The sequence below is a fragment of the Trachypithecus francoisi genome, unplaced genomic scaffold, assembly GCF_009764315.1.
Source record: "Trachypithecus francoisi isolate TF-2019V2 unplaced genomic scaffold, Tfra_2.0 Lachesis_group8, whole genome shotgun sequence".
In the NCBI taxonomy this organism is placed as follows: Eukaryota; Metazoa; Chordata; class Mammalia; order Primates; family Cercopithecidae; genus Trachypithecus; species Trachypithecus francoisi.
Window position 1 is genome coordinate 92,093,770 of NW_022681473.1, and position 25,877 is coordinate 92,119,646.

Below are 25,877 nucleotides of genomic sequence, written 5' to 3' on the forward strand. Positions count from 1 at the left end.
GAACCATATCTGTTGTACTTACTGTTATATACTGAACATATACATTATTAAATCAAAATAATAGATAACTGCTTTTAAAAGTGCTCTGATTATATTTGAAGTTGACATATAGTCAAACATTTATTAAACAATTATTCATTAAGCATCTACCAGATACAAAGCATTGTGTTAGGAACAGGAATTCCAGAAATTAAAATTTCAGGCTCTGCACTCAATGAACTTGGAGAGTATCATGGGGAAGACAGACAGTTAAAATGCAATTAATTATTTCATTTGACAATGGTATTGCATGCTGCTGTATTCCAAGCCCTATGCTATGTGCTGACACAGACACTGAACTTATGATACTTAGAGTCTGATAAGCAATGCAGAAAAGTAAATAATTACAATATAGTGAGATAATTCCTATGGTAAGGTTAAGCTTAGGGTTCCATGGGAAAACAAATTCATGTTATGTGTGGAAGTTGGAGATGAAAGTGCTTTCAAGAAAAAAAAATTACGGAAAGGTTGTTACATAGTGTATACTCGTTTAAAACCAGATAGAATCAGGCTGCCTAGTTTAGACTCCCAGTTCTTCCACTTAATAGTTATGTGGCCTTGCACAAGTTACTTAACCTTTTTAAGATTCAAGTTTTTTGTCTGTAAAATGCTTACCTCAGAGAACTGCTGTGGGATAAAACAAGGTAATACATATAAAATACTTAGCATTTATAGTACCTGACCATACTAAGCACTTGTAATGAATGATGATCATTTTCACAGGTCACCTTATATGTAATGACAAACTTTGCTTTGCCAACAGCCTTCTCCCAAACATTCTTTCCAAATCAGTCCCTAGCACCCTGATAGTATCCCTCTATCCAAAATATAAATGCCAATCATATAAATGCTCACATGCACAGTGCTTTTGGGAAGAAAGTAAACATGGGAAACTTTCACCCCCAAGAACCCCCCAAAACAATTAAGACTTAAAGCAACTGAAGATATGTGATTATATTAGAAATTGTTTCTAGAACCCCAAATTGAGGAAAACATGGATGAAGTATTTTTTTGGATACATGATAAGGTCTGTGCTTATAGCTTCTGTTTACTCTATGATAAAGGATGTGAGAGGGAGGTAGAAAGTGATATCATGGAAAGTGTGAAGATACTCAAAGATAGATATAAAGGTGTCATCTTTGCTCTTTGTTGTCATTTCTGGCCATTGCTCTCCCTTTTCTCTAAAATCCTCCAGCTCTCTTCAAGCACATGCCATCAAAATATACTGCTTACCCCTCCTTTTCCTAACTGCAGTCATCTATAGATCCTCTGTGTCATTCCTTGAAAATTTTAGCAACTTGGCTCTTTTTGTCTCCCTACCACTATTCTAGTGATCATTCTTTGTGATTTTAGCGTCCACATAGACCACTCATCCAGCCTAATGATCTGTCATTTTCTTGAACTTCACCCATTCAATGGCACATCACCTCAACTATTACCAATTACTACTTCACCTCCAAAATCTCAATTTCAGTCACCTCAATCTCTGATCTATGTCTCCTATTTTTCCATGTCAGTTCCTCTAGTACCCTGAATTCAACAGTTCTAAAACCCCACCAGGTCCTCCAATCCATTTATCTTATTACCCTTTTTCTGTTAATCTGACCTTTTTTACACACCCTCCAGCAATGCATGTGAGTCCCAGTGGCTTTATAACCTTCCCAGTCAGCCTTTTTAATTTTAGCCATATAGTATGTATAAATTGGGTTTAGTTTACACTTCTCTGATGTGCCATTCCTAAGTTTTTTATGAAATATCTATTCAAATATTTTGTCCATGTTTTAAGTTGGGTTGTTTGTCTTCTTGTTGAATTGTAAGATACATATATATTCTGGGTACAAGTTCTTCGTCACAGATATATATTGCAAGTATTTTCTTCTAACATATGGCTTGCCTTTTCGTTTATTTAATGAAATCTTTCAAAGAGCAGTTTTACATTATGATGACATACAATTATCAATTTTTTGTTCTATGGCTAGTGCTTTTTGTGTCTTCTCTAAGACATTTTGTCCACCCTAAGGTCATAAAGCTAGTCTTCTTGATTTCTTCTGGGAAGTTCATACTTACAGATTTTCAGTCTAGTTTTATCATTCAACTCAAATTATTTGTGTGTAGTATGATATAAGGGTTGAGTAGTTTTTTCATATAAGTGTATTTAGTTGCTCTAGCACCATTTGTTGGAAAATAATTTCCTTTCATCAGTGGCCTTGATGCCTTTTTAAAAATCAATGGAGGGTCTACTTCTGTGCTCTGTATTTTGTTCCATTGGTCTATTTACTCTTATACTAATACTACACTGTCTTGATTATTGTAGCATTATAGTAGGAATTCTCAACAGCAGTACTATTGACATTGTGGATAAGATAATTACTTGTGGGGGGCTACCATATAGGAATTTCAGGACGAAGTATAGGATGTTTAGTAGCACCCTTGCCTGCTGTCCACTAGATACCAGTAGCATACCCCAGTCATGACCATTTAAAATGTCTCTAGACATTGTCAAAGGTCTACTTGAGGGGGAAGGAGCAAAACTTTCCTCAGTTGAGAACCACTTCTTTATAGTGAAATAAGATAGTGTGTAGCCTCCGATTTTGTTTTGATTCAAGATAGTTTTGCTTATTCTAGGTATTTTTACTTTTCCCTATAAATAGATCTGCCTGGTTTTGAGCAGGATTGTGATGAATTTGTAGATAAATTTAGACAGACTTGATAACAATTCTAATCGCGTTAATAAAATTGAGTCTTGCAGTCCATGAAATCCATGAACATAGCTTGTCTCTTCTCTTCCCCCAACCCTTTATTTTGGTTGGAGTTTTTTGTTTGTTTGTTTGTTTAATTTCTCTCAGCAGCATTTTCTAGTTTCAATGCAGAAGTCTTGCATGTCTTTGTTAAATGACTCCTAAATATTTTGTATTTTATAATGCTTTATGAATGAATTTATTTAAACTTCATTTTCAATTGTTTGTTGCTTATATGTTGAAATACAAATTATTTTTCTATATTGACCTTGTATTCTAAGAACTTGTTAAATTTTCTCATTAGTTCCAGGAGTTATTTTATATATTCCTTATGATTTTCTAGTTATATAATTATATCATCTGCAAATAAAGAGAATATAATGTCTGTCTTTCCAGTCAATATGGCTTTTACTTTTTTGTTGGTCTCAGTGAACTTTCTAGGAGTACTTCCAGTGCAATTGGGGAATAGAAGTAGTATGAGTAACCCTCTTTGCCTTCTACCTTTTGGGGAAGTATTTACTATTTCACCATTAACTATGCTGCTAGCTAGGGAATTTGGGTAGGTGCCCGCTATCAGATTGAAGAAGTTTCCTCTCATTCCTAGTTTGCTGAGAATTTTTATGAATGTGCATAGAATATTGTCAAATAGTTTTTCTAAATCTATTTTGATGATCATATCGCTTTCCTCTTTTTTGTCAATATAGTGAAATTCACTAATTTTGCATTGCATGAATAACCCTCATTTGGTAATGATGTGTTATTTTTATAAATTGCTGGATTTTATTTGCTAATACAGATTGAATGCTCGTTATCTAAAATGCTTGGAACTAGAAGTGTGGTGGATTTTAATTTTTTTTTTAACTTTTGGAATATTTGCATATACATAACGAGTTATCACGATTGGGACTCAAGTTTAAGCATGAAATTCATTTGTGTTTGATAAACACCTTATGCACATAGCCTAAGGTAATTTTAATGTAATATTTTTAAATAATTTTGTGCATGAAACAAAGTTTGTGTACACTGAACCGTCAAAAAGCAAAAGTGTCATTATCTCAGTCAACGATGTGGACAATCAATCTGTGGTTGTTTGGTCATCACCATCATTCCTGAGTCTGAATTTATATGCTACTCATAAGCAATCATTTTCTTGTACTTATTCACACTTAACTACTTAAAAGTAAAATATATAACAGATAACATTAACACAATGAAAAAGTAATGTATTTAAGGTAATGAACCAGTACAGTAGCATCACCAGAATACCTGTATCAGCTGTCAGACGACAACAACAGCAAACAAAGGCAGACTTTCAGTCTTCATGTCAGTGCTCAAAAGTTTCAAATTTTGCAGCATTTCAGATTTTGGATTTGTGGATTAGAGATGCTTAACCTGTATTTTGTGAAGGATTTTTGTGTAATGTCGATGAGAGATATTGGGCTATAAGTTTCTTTGCTTGTAATGTGTTGTTGGGTTTTGGAATCATAGTTATGCTGGCCTTATAAAATATGGCAGGGAGTGTTTTCTGCACTTCTATATTTTGAAAAAGGTTGTATATGATTGTCGTTTCTTTTTTAAATGTTTGACCAAAAAAATTATATCTGAAACTAGAGTTTTTTTGTGGAAACTTGTTAATTATAAATTACATTTTATTAATGTGTAGAGGTTTTCATATTTTATTGTCTTTTGTGTCAGTTTTGGAAAGTAGTTTCTTTTAAGAAATTGGTCCATTTTACCTAAGTTGTTGAATTTATTAGTATAAAGTTGTTTGTAATATTCTCCTGTTATTTCTTAAGGCCTGTGGTATTTGTAATGATATCCTGTCTTGCATTCGTGATATTATTAATTTTTGTTTTCCCGTTTTTTCTTCATTGTTCTTGCTAGGAACTTATCAATATTCTTAACATTTTCCAAAGCAACTTGTCTGTGTTTTCTCTGTTTTTTTGCTTACTATTTCATCAGTTTATTTTCTTTTTATTAGATTCTTTCTTCTTTTTTTTTTTTTTTTTTTGAGACGGAGTCTCGCTCTGTCGCCCAGGCTGGAGTGCAGTGGCGGGATCTCAGCTCACTGCAAGCTCCGCCTCCCGGGTTCACGCCATTCTCCCGCCTCAGCCTCCGAGTAGCTGGGACTACAGGCGCCCGCCACCGCGCCCGGCTAGTTTTTTGTATTTTTAGTAGAGACGGGGTTTCACCGTATTAGCCAGGAGGGTCTCGATCTCCTGACCTCGTGATCCGCCCGCCTCGGCCTCCCAAAGTGCTGGGATTACAGGCTTGAGCCACCGCGCCCGGCCGATTCTTTCTTCTTCAGGATAAATTTGCTCATCTTCTATCTTGTTAAGGTGGAAACTGAAGTCGTTGATTTTAAACCTTTCCCCTTTTCTGATATAGCATTTAAAATTATAAATTGGCCAAGCATGGTGGCTCGCTGCCTGTAATCCCAGAACTTTGGAAAGCCAAAGTAGGAGGATTTCTTGAGGCCAGGAGTCAAGACTAGCCCGGGCAACAAATCAAGACCCCCCATCTCTACAAAAAAATTAAATTAAATTAAATTATAAATTTTCTTCCAAACGCTCTTTTAACTGCATTTAACAAATTCAGTATGCTGTATATTCATTTTTATGTCATTCAAAATTTTTTTTTTTTACTTCTCTTTAGATTTTTTTCTTTGATCTGTGGTTTATTTAGTACGGTGTTTTCATTTTTTCTTTAATTTTCAGTTATTTGGAGCTTTTCTAGATACCGTAATTGATTTCTAATGTAAATGTGTTTTGGTCAAAGAACATACTCTGTACGATTTAAATCTTTTTTTTTTTTTTTTTTTTTTTTTGAGACGGAGTCTGGCTCTGTCGCCCAGGCTGGAGCGCAGTGACCGAATCTTGGCTCACTGCAAGCAACGCCTCCCGGGTTTACGCCATTCTCCTGCCTCAGCCTCCCGAGTAGCTGGGACTACAGGCGCCCGCCACCTCGCCCGGCTAGTTTTTTTTTGTATATTTTAGTAGAGACGGGGTTTCACCATGTTAGCCAGGATGGTCTCGATCTCCTGACCTCGTGATCCGCCCATCTCGGCCTCCCAAAGTGCTGGGATTACAGGCTTGAGCCACCGCGCCCGGCCACGATTTAAATCTTATGAAATTCATTAACACTTCTTTTATGGCTCAGCATAAGATTTTTATGGTGTACTTGGGGAAAGACTGTATTATTGTTGGGTATAAATTATTACTCTTCTACAAATATCAACTAGATTGATGTAGCTGATAGCGTTGTTCAAATATTCTGTATTCTTACTGATACTTCTGTTGTTTTTTTTTTTTTTTGGAGACAGAGTCTCACTCTGTCTTCCAGGCTGGAGTGCAGTAGTGCGATCTCGGCTCACTGCAAGCTCCGCCTCCCCAGTTCACGCCATTCTCCTGCCTCAGCCTCCAGAGTAGCTGGGACTACAGGCGCCCGCCACCATGCCCGGCTAATTTTTTGTACTTTTTTAGTAGAGACGGGGTTTCACGGTGTTAGCCAGGATGGTCTCAATCTCCTGATCTCCTGATCCACCCGCCTCGGCCTCCCAAAGTGCTGGGATTACAGGCGTGAGCCACCACGTTCGGCCTCTTACTGACACTTTTGTCCAGTTGTTGTAAGAAAGGATGTTACGATATGCAGCTAGGATTGTGGATTTGTCCGTTTCTATCTTTAGTTCTGTGTTTGCCTTATGTATTTTGAAGATCTGTTATTAGGTTCATACATCTATATAATTTTTGTGCCTTCCTGATGAATTGACCTTTCTATCATTATGAAATGTTGTATTTTATCTCTAGTAATACTCCATTTCTTAAAGTCCAATATTAATAGCACTCTAATAAATTTGTCTGATATTAATATACATAGTCAAAAACTTGATCTGATATTAATGTAGTCAAATAAATTTTTCAAGCTTTTCCATTCTTAGGTCTTCAGCCTGTGTATATTTGCACTTGGGTCTTACTTAGTATCCATTCCAGCAAGTGCTAAGTCAGAAACTGTGAAAGGTCTGAGATTTTGCCCTACTTGCAAGCTAATAATTTAGTTTACCATGATTTCACTCAGTACCAGTGAGATAGTTGTTAATTCATGTTGCCTGTTTTGAAATATTAAACAAATAACTTTTGTTTCCTTGTTTTCATGAGTGTCTGCCATATGACATAAATGTTTAGTGTCTTTTTTGATAACTCAGATACGAGATATTACCAAACGACTTCAAATACTTTAATTAGAGGAAGGCTTATAAACTTACGATTTAACAAATTCCCCTGAGCATCTAGGCAGCCATGTATTTCTCAAACCAATTCTCAGATATACAGTTTTGTCTAGAGTTAGCTCCGTATCAGCCATATTAAAGGACAGACCATCAAAGCATTTGCCCAGGAAACAAATCGGTAAGGATCACTGAAATATCACTAACATAAATCAGTTATACACATCAGCTGACTAAGATTCCTTCCTTACCTAACTAGATAAATGTAAATTGTTCTCATTACCAGTGAAGTAGATAGTGCTCTAAAAGAAAAATACAATAGTACAAAAAAAATCCCTGGAACAGTCATCTCTGTTTTAAAAAATGTCATAGGTATAAGTTGTTTTATGCAGTTACATGCCGCACTATCAGCCATGAGACATAAAGACGCCAGTTGCCTAAGTTGGCAGTTGCAGTGCACTGATACTCAGAAACTGAATAATGCATGATGTAGTGCTATTTACTAGGAAGATTTTAATATCATAAAACTAATTTCCAAAATCAAAAAAAGTTTTATTCTTCAGAAAAGCATACATAATAAATGGATGTAATCCTTTTAAAATAACATAAAGAAGAAAGTAAACCATTTTTGTTAATAAACATTTCTCCCCATCTCTACTAAATAAATGTTAACTGGTTTTTAATATACTAACTTAAAGTTATTATTCTGGTCATTTGCTTCTCTATAACAAACCACCCTAAAATTTAGTAGCTTAAAACAGCTTATTAAAAATCTGTGTTGCATGGCTGAGCTGGTTTATTCTCCCTTGGAAGTCTCATGCTATTGCACTCAGATTTGTGCTGTGGTTGGTGTTATCTGAAGATTCCACTTCGTTGGATATCCAAGATAGTTTCTTCAGTCACATGTTTTGTGCTAGGCTGAGACGGCTAGAACAGTTGGAACCAAGCCATTTATCTCTCTCCAATGCTGTCTTGCCTGTTAGCTAGCTTGGGCTTCTTTTCAGCATGGTGATCCCAAAGGCACTAAAATTCTTACATGGGGTTGGCCTTTTCCTGGAGTGAGCATTCCAGAAGTCCAAGTTGGAAACTGCAAAATTCTAGCATGGTAAGTCACACAGTATCACTTCCATAACATTCTGTTGGTAATAAGAAAGTCACAGGGCCACAATGATTAAAGGGGAGGGGACTACATAATCCTGCTTCATTGAACATTATGTTTGGAGACTGACTATGGCTACCACAGGAGTGCTTGACATGTGATTTTATCTGCTTGACACATTATTTTAATCTCAAGAGCATATGAATGTAGAATTTAGAACTTTTTAAGTTGACTCTGTTAGCTTCTGCTAAGCAAGCTGTGCCTCATTCCTCCCAACAGAAAGTAGAATACTCTATTATGACTCTCTATTTAATCTCTTTTTTGTCTGTCTTCAAAGACTACATTAAGTACATTCACATTGTTGTGTAACCATCATCATTATCCATCTCCAAAACTTCGTCTTGCCCAACTGAAATTCTGTACCCATTAAGCACTAACTCCCCATCCTTCCCTCCCCACCAGCTGGTAACCCCCATTCTACTGTCTCTATGAATTTGAATACTGTAGGTACCTCATTTAAAGTGAAATCTTACAACATTTGTCCTTTTGAGACTGGCTTATTTCACTTAGCAGAATGTTTTCAAGATTCATTTATGTGTAGCACGTGCCAGAATTTTCTTCCTTTCTAGACTGAAAAAAATTCCATTGTATGTCTATGCCACATTTTGTTTATCCATTCATCCATTTATGAACACTTGGATTGCTTCCACCTTTTGGCTATTATGAATAATGTTACTATGAAAATTGATATAAAAATATCTCTTTGAGTCCCTGTTTTCACTTCTTTGGGATATAGTCCTCAAAGTGAAACTCTTTTATCTTATGGTAATTCTATGTTTAATTTTTTGAAGAATCAGCATACCAATTTCTACAGCTGCTGCACCATGTTATATTTCTACCAGCAATGCATAAGAATTCCAGTTTCTCTACATCCTTACCAACAGTTCCTATTTTTTATTTTGTTTTGTTTTTTAAATAATAGTCATCCTAATTGGTGGGGTGTGGCATTTTGTTGTGGTTTTAATTTGCATTTTCTTAATGATTAATGATGTTGAGCATCTTTTCATGTGTTTGTTTGTATTTGTATATCTTCTTTAGAGAAATTTCTATTCAAGTCTTTTGCCCATATTTTTAAATCAGGTTGTTTTGTTGTTGTTGAGTTGTTGAAGTTCTTGATATCAATCCTTATCAGATATGTGATAGGAAATATTTTCTCTCATTTCCTGTGTGGCCATTTTACTCTGTCGATAGTGTCCTTGGATCCACAAAAGTTTTTAATTTTGATGAAGTTCAACTTATCTATTTTTCCTTTTGTTTGTGCTTTTAGTGTGATACCAAGAAATTATTGTCAAACCCAATGTCATGAAGCTTTTTCTGTATGTTCTCTTCTGAGTTTTTAGTTCTTATATTTGGATATTTGATCCACTTTGGGATAATTTTTATATGTGCTGTAAGGTAAGAGTCCAACTATATTGTTTTGCAGTATCCAGATATCCAACACAATTTTCTATAAAGATTGTCCTTTTCTCATTAGATGGTTTTGGCATCCTTGTGGAAAATCATTTGACCATATATAAGAGGGTTTATTTATGGGCTCTCTATTCATTCCATTAGTCTGTGTGTCCATCTTTATGCCAGCACCACACTGCTTTGATTACCATAAATTTGTAGTAAGTTTTGAAATCAGGAAGGGTGAAACATTCCGTTTTGGGTTTTTTTTTTTTTTCAATATTATTTTGGCTATTCAGGGTTCCTTGACGTTGTATGTAAATTTTAAAGTGGATTTTTCTATTTCTGCAAAGAAAAAAAAGTCATTGGGATTTGAGGGATTGAATAGATTGAAGGTAGCTTTGAGTAGTGTTGTCTTCTTAACGATATCTTCTTTGAATTCATGAACATGGTAGGTCTTTACATTTATTTGCATCTTTTTAAAATTATTTCAGTGATGTTTTACAGTTTTTGGTGTATAAGTCTTTTGCCTCCTTGGTTAAGTTTATTCCTAAGCATTTTTGTGCTATTGTAAATTAAGATTGTTTATGTCCTGTCTGGATTGTTCATTGTTAAGTGTATAGAAATGCAACTGGTTTATATGTGTTGATTTTGTATCCTGCAACTTTGCTGAATTCATTTATTAGTGATGGTTTTAGGTGGAATCTTTAGGGTTTTCTAAATATAAGATTATGTCATCTGGATTAGAGTTAATTTTACTTTTTCCTTTCTAGTCCGGATGCCTCTTTTTTTTTTCTTGCCTACTTGCTCTGGCTACAACTTCTAATATTATGTTGAATCAAATGGTAAAAGCAACTTCTTATCTTGACCTGGGGAGATTCTTGAAGGAGATTGTTTAGGGAGCTAAAAATCTTCTCCCCCACCTCTGGTGCTATATCACTACATTCTACCTATCTCATATGTTGCACCACTTGGAGATCTATGGTTCTCTATCACCTGAAAGTATATATAGTTCCCTTAATCGGAGCTATTTAGAGTAGAATAATGTTCTAGCCAGGAGAGGTCTTTAGAAAGATGGTTAATAGTAACCTATGGCACTAAAAATTCTAAAAGAGTTCTTACCAACCATCTCCTAACCCCATGCATTCTAAGGAGTTCCCTTTGAAGGTTTCTCTATCAGTGATTTGTAGGCTCATCTTTTTTTTTTTTTTTTTCATTTTCCAGCAAATAATTATTGAATCATACACACATACATGCACGACACACACACACAGTCTTCCAAGGACAAAATCAATTTTTGAGACAGTATAGCTTAAACTAGAGAACATAAATTTCAAGTGTCTGGGAGCAATCAGAAATAAATGAAATAAGAAAGTTAAGAAAAATAGGGAATGGCAGGGATTGGGGCAGGTGTTTGGAGCTATGTGTGATTAAGAATCCAGATTTGCCAGCTCTTCCAAATTTTGAAGAGAAACTGGAAATTCACATTTTTATGTAAATTTACTGAATTTTTAGCACAGTTCCAACTTAAAATGACAGCCAATTTTAAACTTGTGGTCCAAAAGAAAAAAATGTACAGATTTTATTGAATACCTCATAATTTTCAAAGTTACTTCTTTCACTAATGAATTCATTCTTCACATTACAGAAAATGGCATAGCTTCCTTAGAAAAGGTTTTTTCCACAGGACAGTTTGCAAGTGGGAATAGGTATGCAGACCTGTCAGAAATTAGAAAGGGACGCATAGTTGCAAGAGACCTGGATAAAGTTCTGAAATTACATTTACAAAGAAATAAGTCTTTGGGCCGGGCGCGGTGGCTCAAGCCTGTAATCCCAGCACTTTGGGAGGCCGAGACGGGCGGATCACGAGGTCAGGAGTTTGAGACCACCCTGGCTAACACGGTGAAACCCTGTCTCTACTAAAAAAATACAAAAAGCTAGCCGGGCGAGGTGGCTGGCGCCTGTAGTCCCAGCTACTCGGGAGGCTGAGGCAGGAGAATGGCGTAAACCCGGGAGGCGGAGCTTGCAGTGAGCTGAGATCCGGCCACTGCACTCCAGCCCGGGCGACAGAGCAAGACTCCGTCTCAAAAAAAAAAAAAAAAGAAATAAGTCTTTGGCAAACACTTATTTTAAAAAATTTAAAATATGTTATTTTTAAGTAAAATTTTGAAATATGAAAACATTGTTATATAATAAATGCATCATTTTGAAACTATTTTTTAAACTTACCACCTATTTCTGTTGCCTACTTTGTGTTTTAAATATAGAGCTTTTGAGGAAAAACGAAAAGAACAAGAAGAAAAAGAACACCAAATTAGAGAACAAATACTTCAACAAAGAAAACAGAAGTTTGAAGAAGTTACTGAAAAATTCCAGCGTGCCCATATTCCTCTTTCACAGCGGAGGAAAGCAGGTGCCTTAATTTCTAGAACAATATGAGAACAGAAATTGAAGTTTTAATCTTATTTGACTTGAGTAGACAATAAAATCATAAATGAAGAAATGAAGTGGAAATAAACTAAAATGACCAATATAACTTTTGAGTAAAAGCACTTTAACCAAATGAAAAACAGTTATTTGATTCAGGTTTAATTCAGAGAATACTGTTGGCTCTATTACTAAATTCTGAAACTTACAGTTTGAATTGGCTTCCAACTGGTTATGATGTTTTGTCTTTTTAAAATTGATTTGGTAAGTAGCTTAGTACAAAGAAAATTTAACGTTTGGGTTCAGAAAATTAGTGTCACATTTATTCTAGTATTTTTTAATGGTTTGGTTCAAATTCATATTTGAGAGACTGGCAGAACAAAAAGAAAGTCTGCAGAGTAATATAATCCAACAAGATAAAGACTTGGAACCATTTAAGAATTTAAATAAGATTACAGTTGGTTCTTTTGTATTATATCTACAGTTTAGTAGCTTAAATAGTAAGACAATTAACAGTATGTCAAAACTTCATAAAGAAAAGTGATAAGCAGAACCTTTATGTATTCAGCAAACTTATGGTATACTGTGTTGTACTTAGCCTTAGGCTAAGCTGAGATATAGAAAAATCTAATTGCATTCTACCATTAAAGATCTCACAACCTATTTTGGAGATGAGAGTGGTATAAGCAATGTCAATAATGTAATGATAATTGCTATGGTAGCAGAGTGTGTAAAGTGCCGTGAGAGCACAGAGGAAAGAACACTAAACCTATGTCAGGACCTCAAGGACATCATTCTTGGAAAAATGACTAAGTCAGATCTTAACAAATGAGCATATTGCGAAGCAAACAGAAAATAAAAGGACATCCCAGGCAAAAGAACAGCTTGTACAAATAAATTATGTATTTCAGTGTATCTGAAGCATAGGATGGGGAAAAAAAAGAAAATGGATATGAAGCTAGAAAAAATAAAAGTAGCCAGTTCTCATAGAACTTTATATGCCATGCCAGGAATTTCATCTTTATGCAAAATACAGTCCACTTACAGTTTTTTTTATGAGAAAGCAAGCCATTGCTGTGTTAGTAATATTACTATTAATAAGGGCAGCTAGTAAAACTGTGCAAAATAGCAATAGCTTCAACATGATAGGAGTTTATTTTTCTCCCGTATAATATGGAGTTCTGTGGTAGGCAGTCACGAGCTGGTTTGTTGATTATACTGAGTTGAGAGACAGAAGGATCATCTGTCACTCGGCTCAACAGTCTTTAGTATATGGTTTTTATCCTCACTGTCGTGGTCACATGGTAGCTGCCAGAGCTCAACTATCAGCAGTGTTCTAGGCAAGAAGAAAGGACAGGAAAAAAGGGTGCACCTCTGAGATCTCTGCTTGGCAACTTTATTTGCAAGGGAGTCTGAAAAAAATAGTTTTTTTAATGTGGGTATATTGCTACCCCTAACTATATAGGGTCTATAAGGAAAAAAGAGAAAATGCATATTAGGTGGAGAACTTGGGGTCTCTGTTATATAATTAGATTTGTTAAAAAGATGATTATAGTTACAAGATGGAATATCAATTGAAGAAGAGACTTACTAAAGTAAGTAGACTAGTAGGATACTATTTAAATAATTATGGTGAGAGATGTTAAGCTCCTAAATTAAAGCAGTGCATTGAGTGTAAGAGATAAGAGTTACCGTATTCATGCTTTTTTTTCTCTTTCTTTTTTTTTTTTTTTGAGACGGAGTCTTGCTCTTCTCACCTAGACTGGAATGCAGTGATACGATCTCGGCTCACTGCAACCTCCACCTCCCAGGTTCAAGAGATTCTCCTGCCTCAGCCTCCCAAGTATGTGGGATTACAGGTGCCCTCCACCATGCCCAGTCAACTTTTGTATTTTCAGTAGAAATGGGGTTTCACCATGCTGGCAAAGCTGGTCTTGAACTCCTGACCTCAGGTGATCCGCCCTCCTTGGCCTCCCAAAGTACTGGGATTACAGGCGTGAGCTACTGTGCCCAACCAGAGATACTTATTCAAGAGATATAATCATAGCCAGCTGAGGTGGCTTATGCCTGTAATCCCAGCCCTTTGGGAAGCCAAGGCAGGCGGATGGCTTGAGAGCTCACGAGTTCAAGACCATCCTGGGCAACATGATGAAACTCAATCTCTACAAACAATACAAAAATTAGCCAGGCATGGTGGTGCATGCCTGTAGTCCCAGCTACTCAGGAGGCTGAAGTGGCAGGGTCACTTGAGCCCGGGAAGCGGAGGTTGTAGTGAGCCAAGATCACACCACTGCACTCCAGCCTGGGAAACAGAGTCAGACCTTATCTCAAAAAAAATAAAAAAATAGACATAATCAATAGGATTCAGTTACTAATTTGATTGTGGTGAAAGAGGCTGAGCACGGTGGCTCACACCTGTAATCCCAGCACTTTGGGAGGCCGAGGCGGGTGGACCACCTGAGGTTGGGAGTTCAAGACCAGCCTGGCCAACACGGTAAAACCCCATCTCTAATAAAAATACAAAAGTTAGCCAGGCATCGAGGCGGGTGCCTGTAATCCCAACTACTAGGGAGGCTGAGGCAGGAGAATTGCTTAAAAACCCAGGAGGCGAAGGTCGTAGTAAGCTGAGGTCACACCACTGCACTCCAGCCTGAGTGACAGAGCAAGACTCCTTCAAAAAAAAAAAAAAAAGTGGTGGAAGAGAGGCTAGAAGGAGAACAGTGCCTCTATAAATTAGCAGAAAACCTTATTTTAAACGTTCAATAAATACTTTTTAAATTAATTGATTACTTTCATAGATGCATCCTTTATGATGCGAAATATCAGCAGACTATCCTATAGCTTTGCATTCTTCATGTAATCATCAGTTGATTAGGGAAATGAATTGTCTCTAGAGTTCAAGTTTGAACTAAACCTTGCATAATAACATACTGTTTTTACTTAAACATTCTAAATAAATTACAAACATTGTAATAATTGAAAAGTCTGATGACATATCGGTGTTTTAAAGGAGAAAAGAGGAAGATAGTTTGGAAGTACTCATGAAGAGCTAAAGCCAGAAATTCACTCACTCTATTTCTAGGCCTTGAGTTATTTATAGTATATGATACACTATAGATACCATGTATAGATAGTATAGTATATTTATAGTCTATGATGGGAGGAAAATAATGTCTCTGTTTGAGGAGGTTGTAGGAGAATTGATGTCTTTAAAAGACAGCTATGCTTCAACTTGAACAAGAAAGAGAAGACAATATTTAGAGGGAAGTAGGGGAAAATAGAGTATGTTGAGTACCAAAGTGCACAGTGGAAGGCTTTGAGAAAGTGGATACATATAGGACATAGGGTTATATTAAACGTTGTACAGGACAGTATATGGATGAGTGTCCATAATAATGTATGACCTTGAGCAAGTTACTTTGCTTCTATATGCTTTAGTTTCCTCAGTTGTAAAATTCAAATATACCTCATAGGCCATAGCGAGGGTTAAATAGTTTATGTGTATTAAGTGCTTAAAAATAAGGTCTGTAACTTAAGTGCTCAGTAAATGTTAGTTGGTGTTTTTGTATGTTCCCCTTTTCTTCATAGGAATATTTATAAATAGTGTCAGAAAGGGGAGTTTGCATGCCAGGATGAAGAGCCTGGACATTTCTCAGAGTCTCTTTTTTCCTGATAAATATTCTTAAAATTGGTGATGAAAACTTTGAGGTAACACATTATCTTTTGGGAAGTGAATGTCAAAATGTAAAGTATTTACACTATTCTGAAAATATTTTCTTTTTACAAAAGTTTTAAAGTAATATTTTATCATTAAGCAATTAAATTAGATGTAAAAATACCACTGAAGATAAAGTGATTCAGCACTCTTTGGTCTTTATTATCTCTTTAGTTTTCCGAAAACCAGTTCCTCCATTAGAAGAGGCCCTCAAACAAATTCAGGAATCCAACTTAAAATCAGAAGTAAACCTTCCCTTTTCCCATAGACCAACAATAAACTGGAGGTAAGTAATTTATGATTATTGTATACAATTATTACAATAATTGTATAACCATCCAGTTGCTGTGCTTGTCAGCCTTTTCATCAGCTATTCCTCACCTCTGTTTTAGAGTTTATTATTTTATTTTTACAGATTAAATTGAGGTAGAGTAGAATGTAAATTGCTCCAAGAATAGGTCAGAATTCCAATTTGTTGTCTTAAAGTCTTTGGTGTTACAAAATACTATGTATGTTAAATAATTTTTTGTGGAACATACCATCAAAACATTTAAATATTGATATTGATATTTTGATTAAAATTTAATATCTTTACTGAGAGGAGAAAAATTATGTTGAATTGTAACAAATGTAGGTAAAAAGAGTAACTTTATGGTAGAAATGGGTTTTTCCTCACTAAAAATCTATCTTGGATGTCTTGAAAAGGCTAGAGTCTCCTGGTTCTTCTACAGGATGGCATAAGTGAATCATCTATAAGTAATAGGATAGACCAATCAACCAGTGGGTACCCTTGGACATCCTGTATCTTCCATTTATTTATTCCAAACATTTCTTAACGCTACTATATGTATAGAAGTAGATCAGGCATTATAAGGGGATATGGAGAAGTATATACTATTGTAAAATATAATCCCTAGTGTATAATCGAAAAGATAAGTGAAATCATGCTTCAGAAATATAGAATAGTGCCAAATGAGTAATTATAATAATATATAACATTCATTTATATAAATAACATCTACAATTCAGACAATAAATTATGTTAATATTTTACCTGTGCATAATGTTATTCCATTTTTAGAATATCTGTGGTCAATAGTTCCCTTGATTAGGACTAAGAACAAGTAAATGTATCTTCTTGATCCTAACTAGAGTTCAGGAAAGACCTCATGGGACAGAGAATTCTTCAGCAAAGCTTTGAAGAAAATAGTAGTTATTTGCAACAAGTGAATAGATGGCATTTTAGACAGAGAGATGAGCTGTGCAAAAGCCAAGGGCAATCGAAGCCATGATATACTCTTGGAGTAAGAGCATGTGTACATCATAGAATGCAAAATACAGATGGCTTTGCCAGATACAAGATTGGAGGGATAAGTGCATCTGTATGCCAAGATGTATAAACTTTACCTTGAGGGTTTAAGAGGAGTCAATGAATAATTTTAGACAAATTAGTGATAAGGTGAAATTTTCTTTTTAAACATATTATTCCAATCCATTGTGAACAATTGTGGATAATGGATTGAAAGGTGAGGATATTTCAATAAATGTAGAAATTATATAGCCTAGAGCTCAAGAGAAACTTAGGCTAAAGGCATTTGAAGCTATGGTAATGCATATGGTCAACTATGGAGAGTATGTGTGTGATGACATTTAAGCAAGTGGAAAAAAAAGAGACGCTTGCAAACAGAATGGCTAGAATGGCTCATATAGGACTAGGAGAGGTCAGTACCATGAAAACTAGGGAAGGATAAATTTTCATGGGAAAAAAATAGTTTACAGAGATTGAATGACTTCTAAAGAATCAGACATATAATGTCTGTCAATCAGGATCCTGGCAGGAAACAGGAGGCACACTTAAAAGAGGTGACTGAGAGGTTAAGTAAGGGGCTATAAAACCAACAAGGGATGGTAAAGCACCCCCAGAACTGACACAAAGTCAATATTACCAACACAGACCTGAACTGAAAAGAGCTGGACTGTAGAAGAAGGAGGCTGTGGTCTTAGGGAGAGGAATGTAAGCCACTGCTAAACCAAGCCCAGCAGGGAGGAAGTCAGAGGAATAATTATCAAAAACCTCTTTCTTCTGTCACCCTCGTTTCTCCTTCTAGTCCCTTCCACTGGCCAAACTCAGCCATAAATCAAAGAGCAAGGGACGATTCAGTCTCTTGGAGCAGAGTCAAGTAGAGAAATGTGACAAATGAATCTGGAGAGGCAGAGAATATCCAACATAGAAACAATGTGTGCACTGTATTTCACAACAAAAGCAGTTACTGGCAACTTTTGTCAGGCCAATTTTAGTGCAGTGGTGGGGGCAGAAAACAAATTGCGATGAGTTGAAGAGAAATGGAGAGCAAAAAGGATAACAAGTTTTGTTTGACTGTGAAAGTTAGAGAGTGATAGGACAATAGCCAGAGGAGATGTATGGCCAATATATGGCTTTTCCCTTAAGAGAGATCTTATGATATTTAAATATGAATATTAAAGTGATAAGCAACAGAATTATAGTCTAGAAAGGTAGAGTAGAATTTTAGTAAGTACTTATTCTGTGTTGGACATTGATTAGCATGGATTACACATGTGACTGAGATATGGTCCTCTGCCTAGCAAGGGTTTGCAATTACATTATAATACTGTTTGTTGGTCTTTACAACATAATACACATGTAATACTGCATAGTGGGGGTTGTTACAGAAATACTAGCAAAGTAATAAAGAAGTACAGCATTGAAGGTAGAAGGTAGTCTTAAAGAATGAGTTAAGATTTATCAGAGAAGCATGTGTTGGGTTTTAGGCATGTGCAGTGCTACAGTGTTGTGAAAGGCATAGACCCCCGAGGAAATAGAACTTATTCAGAGTGGCAGGGCTATAGGATGTGTTGCTGATGGGACAGGGGATGATCTAGAAATGTAGATTGTGATCAGATGTAAAATGTTTGTATGTCTAGCAGGTGAGTGTGAACTTTATCCTGTAACCAGTGGGGAGCCAATGGAGATTTTTCAGCAGGGAGTGAGAGCATCCTCTTTATTATTTTAGAAAGATAAATGGTGCAAATGTTAGAGAATAGAGAAGATAGAGACAAATTGGAGGCAAGGAGACCAGAGAGGAAATTATTGGAATAACCCGAGGGATAGATCCTTACTGCCTAAACCATAACAGTGCTATTTTGTATAGTGAAGAAAGGATGGATCTGATAAGAAAAGGTTTTGAGGAGTCAGAGGATGAGAGAGAAGAAAGAATGAAGATAATGTGCTTTCACAGTGCAGAGAAGTAACATGAAGAAATAAGAGTTTAAGGATATTGATCAACTAGAAGTATAAGAATTGAAGTATAGGCTGGGCATAGTGGCCCATACCTGTAATTTCAGTGCTTTGGGAGGCTGAGGAAGGAGAATCGATTAAGGCCAGGAGTTCAAGACCAACCTGGACAATATAGCAAGACCTCATCTCTACACATACATAAAATGTAAAAATTAGCTGGGCATGCTGGCACACATCTGTAGTTCTAGCTACTCAAGATGATATAAAAGGATCACTTGAGCCCAGCAGTGAGCTGTGATCACACCACTGCACTCCAGCCTAGGTAACAGAGTGAAATCCTGTCTCAAAAGAAAAAGGAGAAGGAGAAGGAAAAAGAAAAGAACAAGAAGATGAGGAAGAGGAGGAGGAAGCAGAATTGGAGAATAGACAGAATGGAAGCAGAAAGAAAAGATATTTTATTAAAAGAATAGATGAGTTTGGTATAGGACAAAGGAAATAGAAAAAAGCAAAAAAAAAATCAAAAGCAACTGATATTTTGAGTCTTGATGATTAAGAGAATGTGATTAACTTTTTAAAATTCCCTTTGAGCCTTCTGAATTGAGGGGACAAATATCCATGTAGAAATGTGTAAAAATAATTTAACCAGTGAGGTGAGAGGCCAAGGCTATAGGAATAGATTTGAAAATTATGATTGTATATATTGTTGCTTAATTTTCATGTGTACTTTCGTCCCCGCAGCCAGATTGTGATACTCTAAAGGACAGTGTCTCAGTCTTACATATGCAGGTATTCCCTATAGTGCTTAATTCAGTGCTATCATGTTGGAGGTATTCAGTAAATACTTTGAATGGAAAAATATCATGACATAACATGAGTGAACACTTCTCAAAGTGCATAAAGTGGCCTGAAGTTAGATACATGGGGAGGATATTTATCTGAGACAAACACCAGGAAGAAACTTCAACCAGAAGGAATATTAGCATGTGAAAAACGCATAGAATCATAAAAGGCATGTTGTGTTAAGGGAGCCACAAGTAGCTCAGTTTGGCTAATGTGTACGGTGAGAAGAAGAGAGTTGTGGGCAGATAGGTTGGAAAGGAAGCCATGAGTTAGATCATGAAGAGTCTTGTTAAGGATTTTGTTTTAAAAACAATTACTGAAAGATTTTAAGCAAACACACAATATTTATAGGTTGGAAATGTTGCCAGAATTGAAAAGAAAAGGGGAACACTAAAAGTATAAAAATCAGGTAAAATGGCACTTTAGTTGATGAAAACGATGACTTCTTGAAAGCTATTTAGAAAGTAGAATCAATATGCTTTGGTAACTGTATAAGACCTGGAGTGACTGGAAAGAATCAAAGATGACTCCAGAGATTAGATTTGGTCAGTTAATAAGTGGTAAAACCATTTATCAAAATAAGGACTATGAGGTTAAGAGGGTAGATCTCATGTTGTGTTCTTGCCACAGTAAAAAAAAAAAAAAAAAAAATTGATGAATATGAGGGAAGAATAAATAGGTTTAGGGGAGGAAGTAATTGGAAGGAGAATGACATGTTTGAGTTTGAGACACTTACGAGATATTCAAGAGCCAATTTCTTATAGTAGGAAATCTGGGCCATGAATATAGATATGACAGTCATCGATGAATGAATAAAGTTAAAGTCATGGCAGTATCCACCAGTGGTAGTCTTAGATTCAGCTAAACAATCAAATTCCCTTAACTGCAATAGGCTATGTTTGGCTTCAGTTAGAGACCAGGAAACACTGCATGCCAACTAGGTAACATTTTTCAATCGGATGAATCCTTATAGAAAGCCACAAAGCAGTTAAGGGGCTAGTTTTCGCTACGTTTCTACCCTCTATAAGTGACAGCTCAGCTTTAAGGCTTATAATGCTCACATTATCACAGTGGGTGGGCATCTACCTACTCTGGATAAAAGGGCCTGTGTTCTAAACAGAAACAAATGTTTTTTGTAATGGCTCCATATGAATTGCTCCCATGGAAGAAATATGTCTGGTAATAAGAATCATCATACTCAAGGAAACTCAAAACTATAGCTTTCTAGCCGATATCTATGGTTTCTTTGCAGTCCTCTTAGTCCAGATGTGGTTTACCAATGAAAGGCCATTTTTACTGTAATCAATGTGCCTTGTAACACAGCTTAAATCCTAGTAATTATCCAGAGAAATAGACTTAGAAAGTTAACTCAAAGTTGAATTGGTCCACAGAAAAGGAGAAGATTTTGTTAACCCCTTACTCACACACTAATATAGATAAGGTCACAAAGACAGTATAAGTAAGATTACAAAGGAAGTATGGGTATAGATAAGAAAAAAAGAAAGTCACATAACTCAAAAATTTTATATATATAAAGGACAGGCAAAGAAAAAAATTATATATATAAAGGACAGGCAAAGAAAGAGGAGCTCAAGTAAGAGCCTGAGAAGGAACAACCAGAGAAGTAAGAAAATAAACAGGAAATGTGATGTGGAAACCAAGGGAATTAAAATCAAGAAAGATAGTGGTCAAGAAGTACCTATTTTTGCAATTATTAGGTAATTAGTTAACCACAAGCAAAGTAGTACATTGAAGTGGTAGAGGTGGAAGCCAGATAACAGTCAGGTTAAGAGACAAGTGGAAGTTTTGGTAGTAATATAATTTACTACCACATTATATGTAGCAATATAATTTTAGAGTACTCTGTAGAAAAGCTTGTCTGAAAAGAAATGACAAACAATTAGAGGGAGTCCCAGGATTTATTTAGACTAATTTAAAAAATTCTAAACCAGTTAATATAGAAGCAATATACATTTTTTATACAGGGCTTCTTCACTTTCAGGTTTTTTTTTTTTTCTATTAGTTGTTGTACTTCATGCTAATTGGATATTTTAGTCTCAATCTGTCGCCAGGCTAGAGTGCAGTGGTGCAATCTCAGCTCACTGCAACCTCTGCCTCCCGGGTTCAAGCAAGTAGCTGGGATTACAGGCACGTACCACCATACCCAGCTAAGTTTTGTATTTTTAGTAGAGATTGTGTTTTACCATTTTGTCCAGGAGGGTCTCGATTTCTTGACCTGGTGATCCACCCGCCTCAGCCTCCCAAAGTGCTGGGAATACAGGCCTGAGCCACCGCGCCAGGCCAGATATTTTCAGTTTTGAAAAACTCTTGTAGAATGAAGAAGAGCATAGGCATTTTTCTCGTTCAACAGTGTGCAGTTGCTTGAAGTCTTAGAAGAGTTAAACTGTCAGAACAACTTTGTTTTCCCTGTAGCAAACATGTAGATATGATTACAGCAAGTCTATGCTAGGATCATTAAATAACACACATCGTCTTTGTTTTACGAGAAATGATCTTCATTGTGCATTAGAATACCTAGTTAGTTTTCGTGTTATTTTAATATACTATTTTGACTTTGACTTCATGATATCTATCTATGTGTGCATGTTTATATATATATCACATAAATTCTGTGTATTCGGAAAACAACAAGTATATACAATGTATAGTGAGAATACTGTGATTTACTTATTAAAAAGTTAGACTTCGCTCCACAGATACCCAATAGTCTTAAGTAATGTATATGAAAATGCTTTGTAAACTATGAAATTCTATACAAATATGAGATATTGGAATATTAAGAATCAGGTGTTAGGTTAGTGGGCATATTTTTATTTATTGGAAATTTGATTAAGCTGAAATCATTGATAAACTACTATCATATTAAAAATACATTTTCAGTGGAACGTAAACCTAAATGTGTTAAGAAATAAAGTAATGCCATGAAATAAGGGGCTTACAAAGAAGCAGAAGTATATCAGTAAGATTATTCTAATGTGGAAAATGTTAGTGGTAGATAAAAACAAGATGTGGGCGATGTGATCATGTAAAAGAGAAAAAAAAGTATGACAAAGTTCAGGGCATTTAGTGCTTAAGCCCCAAGATAAATCAGAGAATAGGTTCTCATGAACATAGAAGCTGCTTCAGCAAATAGTGAGACATAGGAATATTAATAAGGAAGTAAAGTTAAAAATACAAGAAGTAATTAGTCTTCTATCACCACCAAATCCTTATCATAAAACTAATGTGCTTGACCATTCTGGAAGGTGTAAGGTAAAAGGGGGATATATTGTCTCCTGTATTAAATGGTTAAACTTCAATAAAATGATACTGCTAGATATCTATCTCCAATATCCATGTATTTGTGGTATGGCAGTTGATCCTGAACTATGTGCTACACTGAGAAATCTGGCCAGAGTTGAGCAGTTATCTATTGACCTCTATTTTCCCTTTGAACTCATGCTTTACACCAGATTGTCCAGCCCATATTCCTGTATCTGTATGAGTAAAAGGCTTCTGAGAAGTGAAAATACTCTCAGAGCCGGAAATAAGAAATGGCGAACCTGAATAAGCTATGTACATTTTTCAGTCCATGTGAGAGGACACTGGTTGATGAAAGGAAGATGATGCATGGACCCTATGGACAAAAAAAGCAACACATGAGTCAAAAGCCTAGAGGCAGCCCAATAAACCAAAAAAAAAAAAAAAAAAAAATTCTTAATAAGGCTGTCTCTCTACTTGCCTGTCCAAATGCTTTTCCACCTGTGCAGATCCATTCCTGCCTGTCCAGCTGTCTCCACACCTGACCCCTACTTACCTGATCAACTGTCTCCTCCGCGGGTCCCATTGCGGTCCCACTGCTTCCAAATTCTTCCTAGCTACCCAACTGTTTCTCCTACCCACCAGCCCCATATACTGCCTGTCCATCCATCTGTACCCTCTACTCTTCCAAAGACCTTTGCACCAGTCCCATTACTGTCTTACCCAATTAAATATCGTCCTCGTCCTCCAACCCCAGCTACTTCCAGCATTTCTAGCAGCTTCCCTCATCTACCAGCACCAATTCCTTCTTGCCCACCTGGCCGTCTACCCCACCCACCCCAAAGGTCTCCAATCATTCCTGACCCTGACTCACAGAACAAGTTATTTTACAAAACTTTCAGACCCAAACGTTTCCTTCCAGCACAGCGTTCCACCGCAGCCACTCTAATGCCTGCCCTTGTTCATCGTTCCCTTCCAGCTCAACTGGTTGTTTCCCCAACCCCTTTGGAACCTCTCCCTGTTTTGAAGCCTTCCTGTTTATCCAGTCACTCCCCTCATCCACCAGTCCCCACTCTTTCTTATGTCACTCCGTTGCCTGCACATCCTGCTAGCTTGGATCCTTTTCAGTCAGTCCAGCAATCTGTTCCACAAGCCACAGCATTGTCAAATCAGCCCAAGGCCTTTGCAGATCATCTGCCAGCCTCAGTTCTCTCCCTTGCATCTCCCTGTCATTCTCCATCTTCTTCTTTGCCTTCATCTCCTTCTACTTCCACATCCTTTTCTTCAGCCTGTATACCGTTTTCTTCCTCCTCATCTATTCTTTCCTCTTCTTCGACTTCCTCTTCTACTTCTCCCTCCTTACCTCCTTCATCTATCCCTCTTTTTTCCTCTCCTTTGCATTCATCTTCCTCTCCAGGTTTGCCTCCAACTTATTTAGCTTTTCCCTCTCCAATTTCTTCTGTTTCTTCTTCCTTTATGATTTCCTCTTCCTTTCCCCCTATTCTTCACTCTCCTTCTGTTTCTACCTCCCCATCTCCTTTTATTCCTATCCACCCGTTCAATCCTCCTCACTGGAGGAAGAAAGTAGAGAAGAGAAGAGAAGAAAGTGAAGTAGAGAAGAAAGGAATAGAGAAGAAAAAGTTGACAGACGACAACTTTAAAGGTAAATAAATTGAGTTTATTAGATATTTTGTAGATATAGCAAGATTTTGTTTGGGAAGGGCGACTGAAGGGGAAGGATTATGTAAGAGTAGGAAAGTGTAAAAGGAAGAGACAGAAACATACTCTCAATGTTCAGGAACTTGTATTAAATACCTTCTTGCTCTCCCTGATTAAATGTGTGATCACAAAGGGATAGTTAAGAATCTAGTAATCTTTGACCTTGACTACTCCAGTCTGTCCAAATAAAGATATATATGGATATTGGAGATAGGTAATAGGTATATATCACATGTGACCATCGTCACCTTCCAAAACATTTTTATTCTCATTAAAGTGAGAATAATTTAATTGAATTAGGAATAAATGCTCTTGGGATTCATACTGCCAGCCCCAGTGCAGCAGCATTCAGCTATATGATAGTCTCATCCCCATCCTATCCTCCCCCAAAAATCTTCTTTAGTTCTTTGCTTTCACTTTATATGTGTACTGAAATGTAACATGCTATAGGTTTGCAGAAGATACAAAATTCTAATAGAAAATGATGTCATGCACTGAAAATGTTTGAATGACCCTTTAGCATAGTAAAGGTAGGCTCTATATTAAGGGTACACTTCTGTGGCATAAAAACCATACCTATATTCCTATTTGTATTCCTGAAATAACTGAAAATAAGTGAGTACTTGGCCTCCATTGAGGAAGATCCAAGTTCCCAAAGCTAGTTAAATAGGGAGGAAATTCCTGCCGACCCCAACAAGCAATTTTTATATTTTCTATCTGCTTGAATCTTCAACCAACACTATTAGGGTTACAGTTTTTTCCTAACCTACCAGCCATGACATCAACTCAGAAAGAAGGGTAATGCAGTGTATTATTATCCATATAGGAATGCTCTTAAAGACCTGAGGACTAACTCTACACAGGAATTACTTCTACCCTTATCCCAGATGATAGAGGGATAGGTTATAATAATTAAAGCCATGAATTACTGGGCATTCCTATATGAAGGTGGAGTTCTTTACTGGCACTTTAGTCTTATAACTATTTTTATTCTACTATTGATTGCCTTAAATTCTCATTCTAACATGTCTATATATTTCTCCAATATCCTTATATGTGGTTACCTGGACAAACACACACATATTACACAAATGTGTCATGTATATACATAT

At 36.3% G+C, this 25,877-nt stretch overlaps 1 protein-coding gene across 2 annotated transcripts in view; it reads left to right on the forward strand.

Annotated features, from left to right (window-relative positions):
• CEP126 (centrosomal protein 126) overlaps positions 1-25,877 on the forward strand; it is an 87,094-nt gene that overhangs the window by 16,678 nt on the left and 44,539 nt on the right. Inside the window, exons 3-4 of one of the 2 annotated variants that reach the window (XM_033205657.1) lie at positions 11,815-11,960; positions 15,864-15,975. In XM_033205657.1, the coding sequence (XP_033061548.1) occupies positions 11,815-11,960; positions 15,864-15,975 (258 nt within the window). Of the gene's footprint in view, positions 1-11,814; positions 11,961-15,863; positions 15,976-23,690; positions 24,710-25,877 lie in introns of those variants that run through there. The other variant, XM_033205658.1, reaches the window with a different exon arrangement.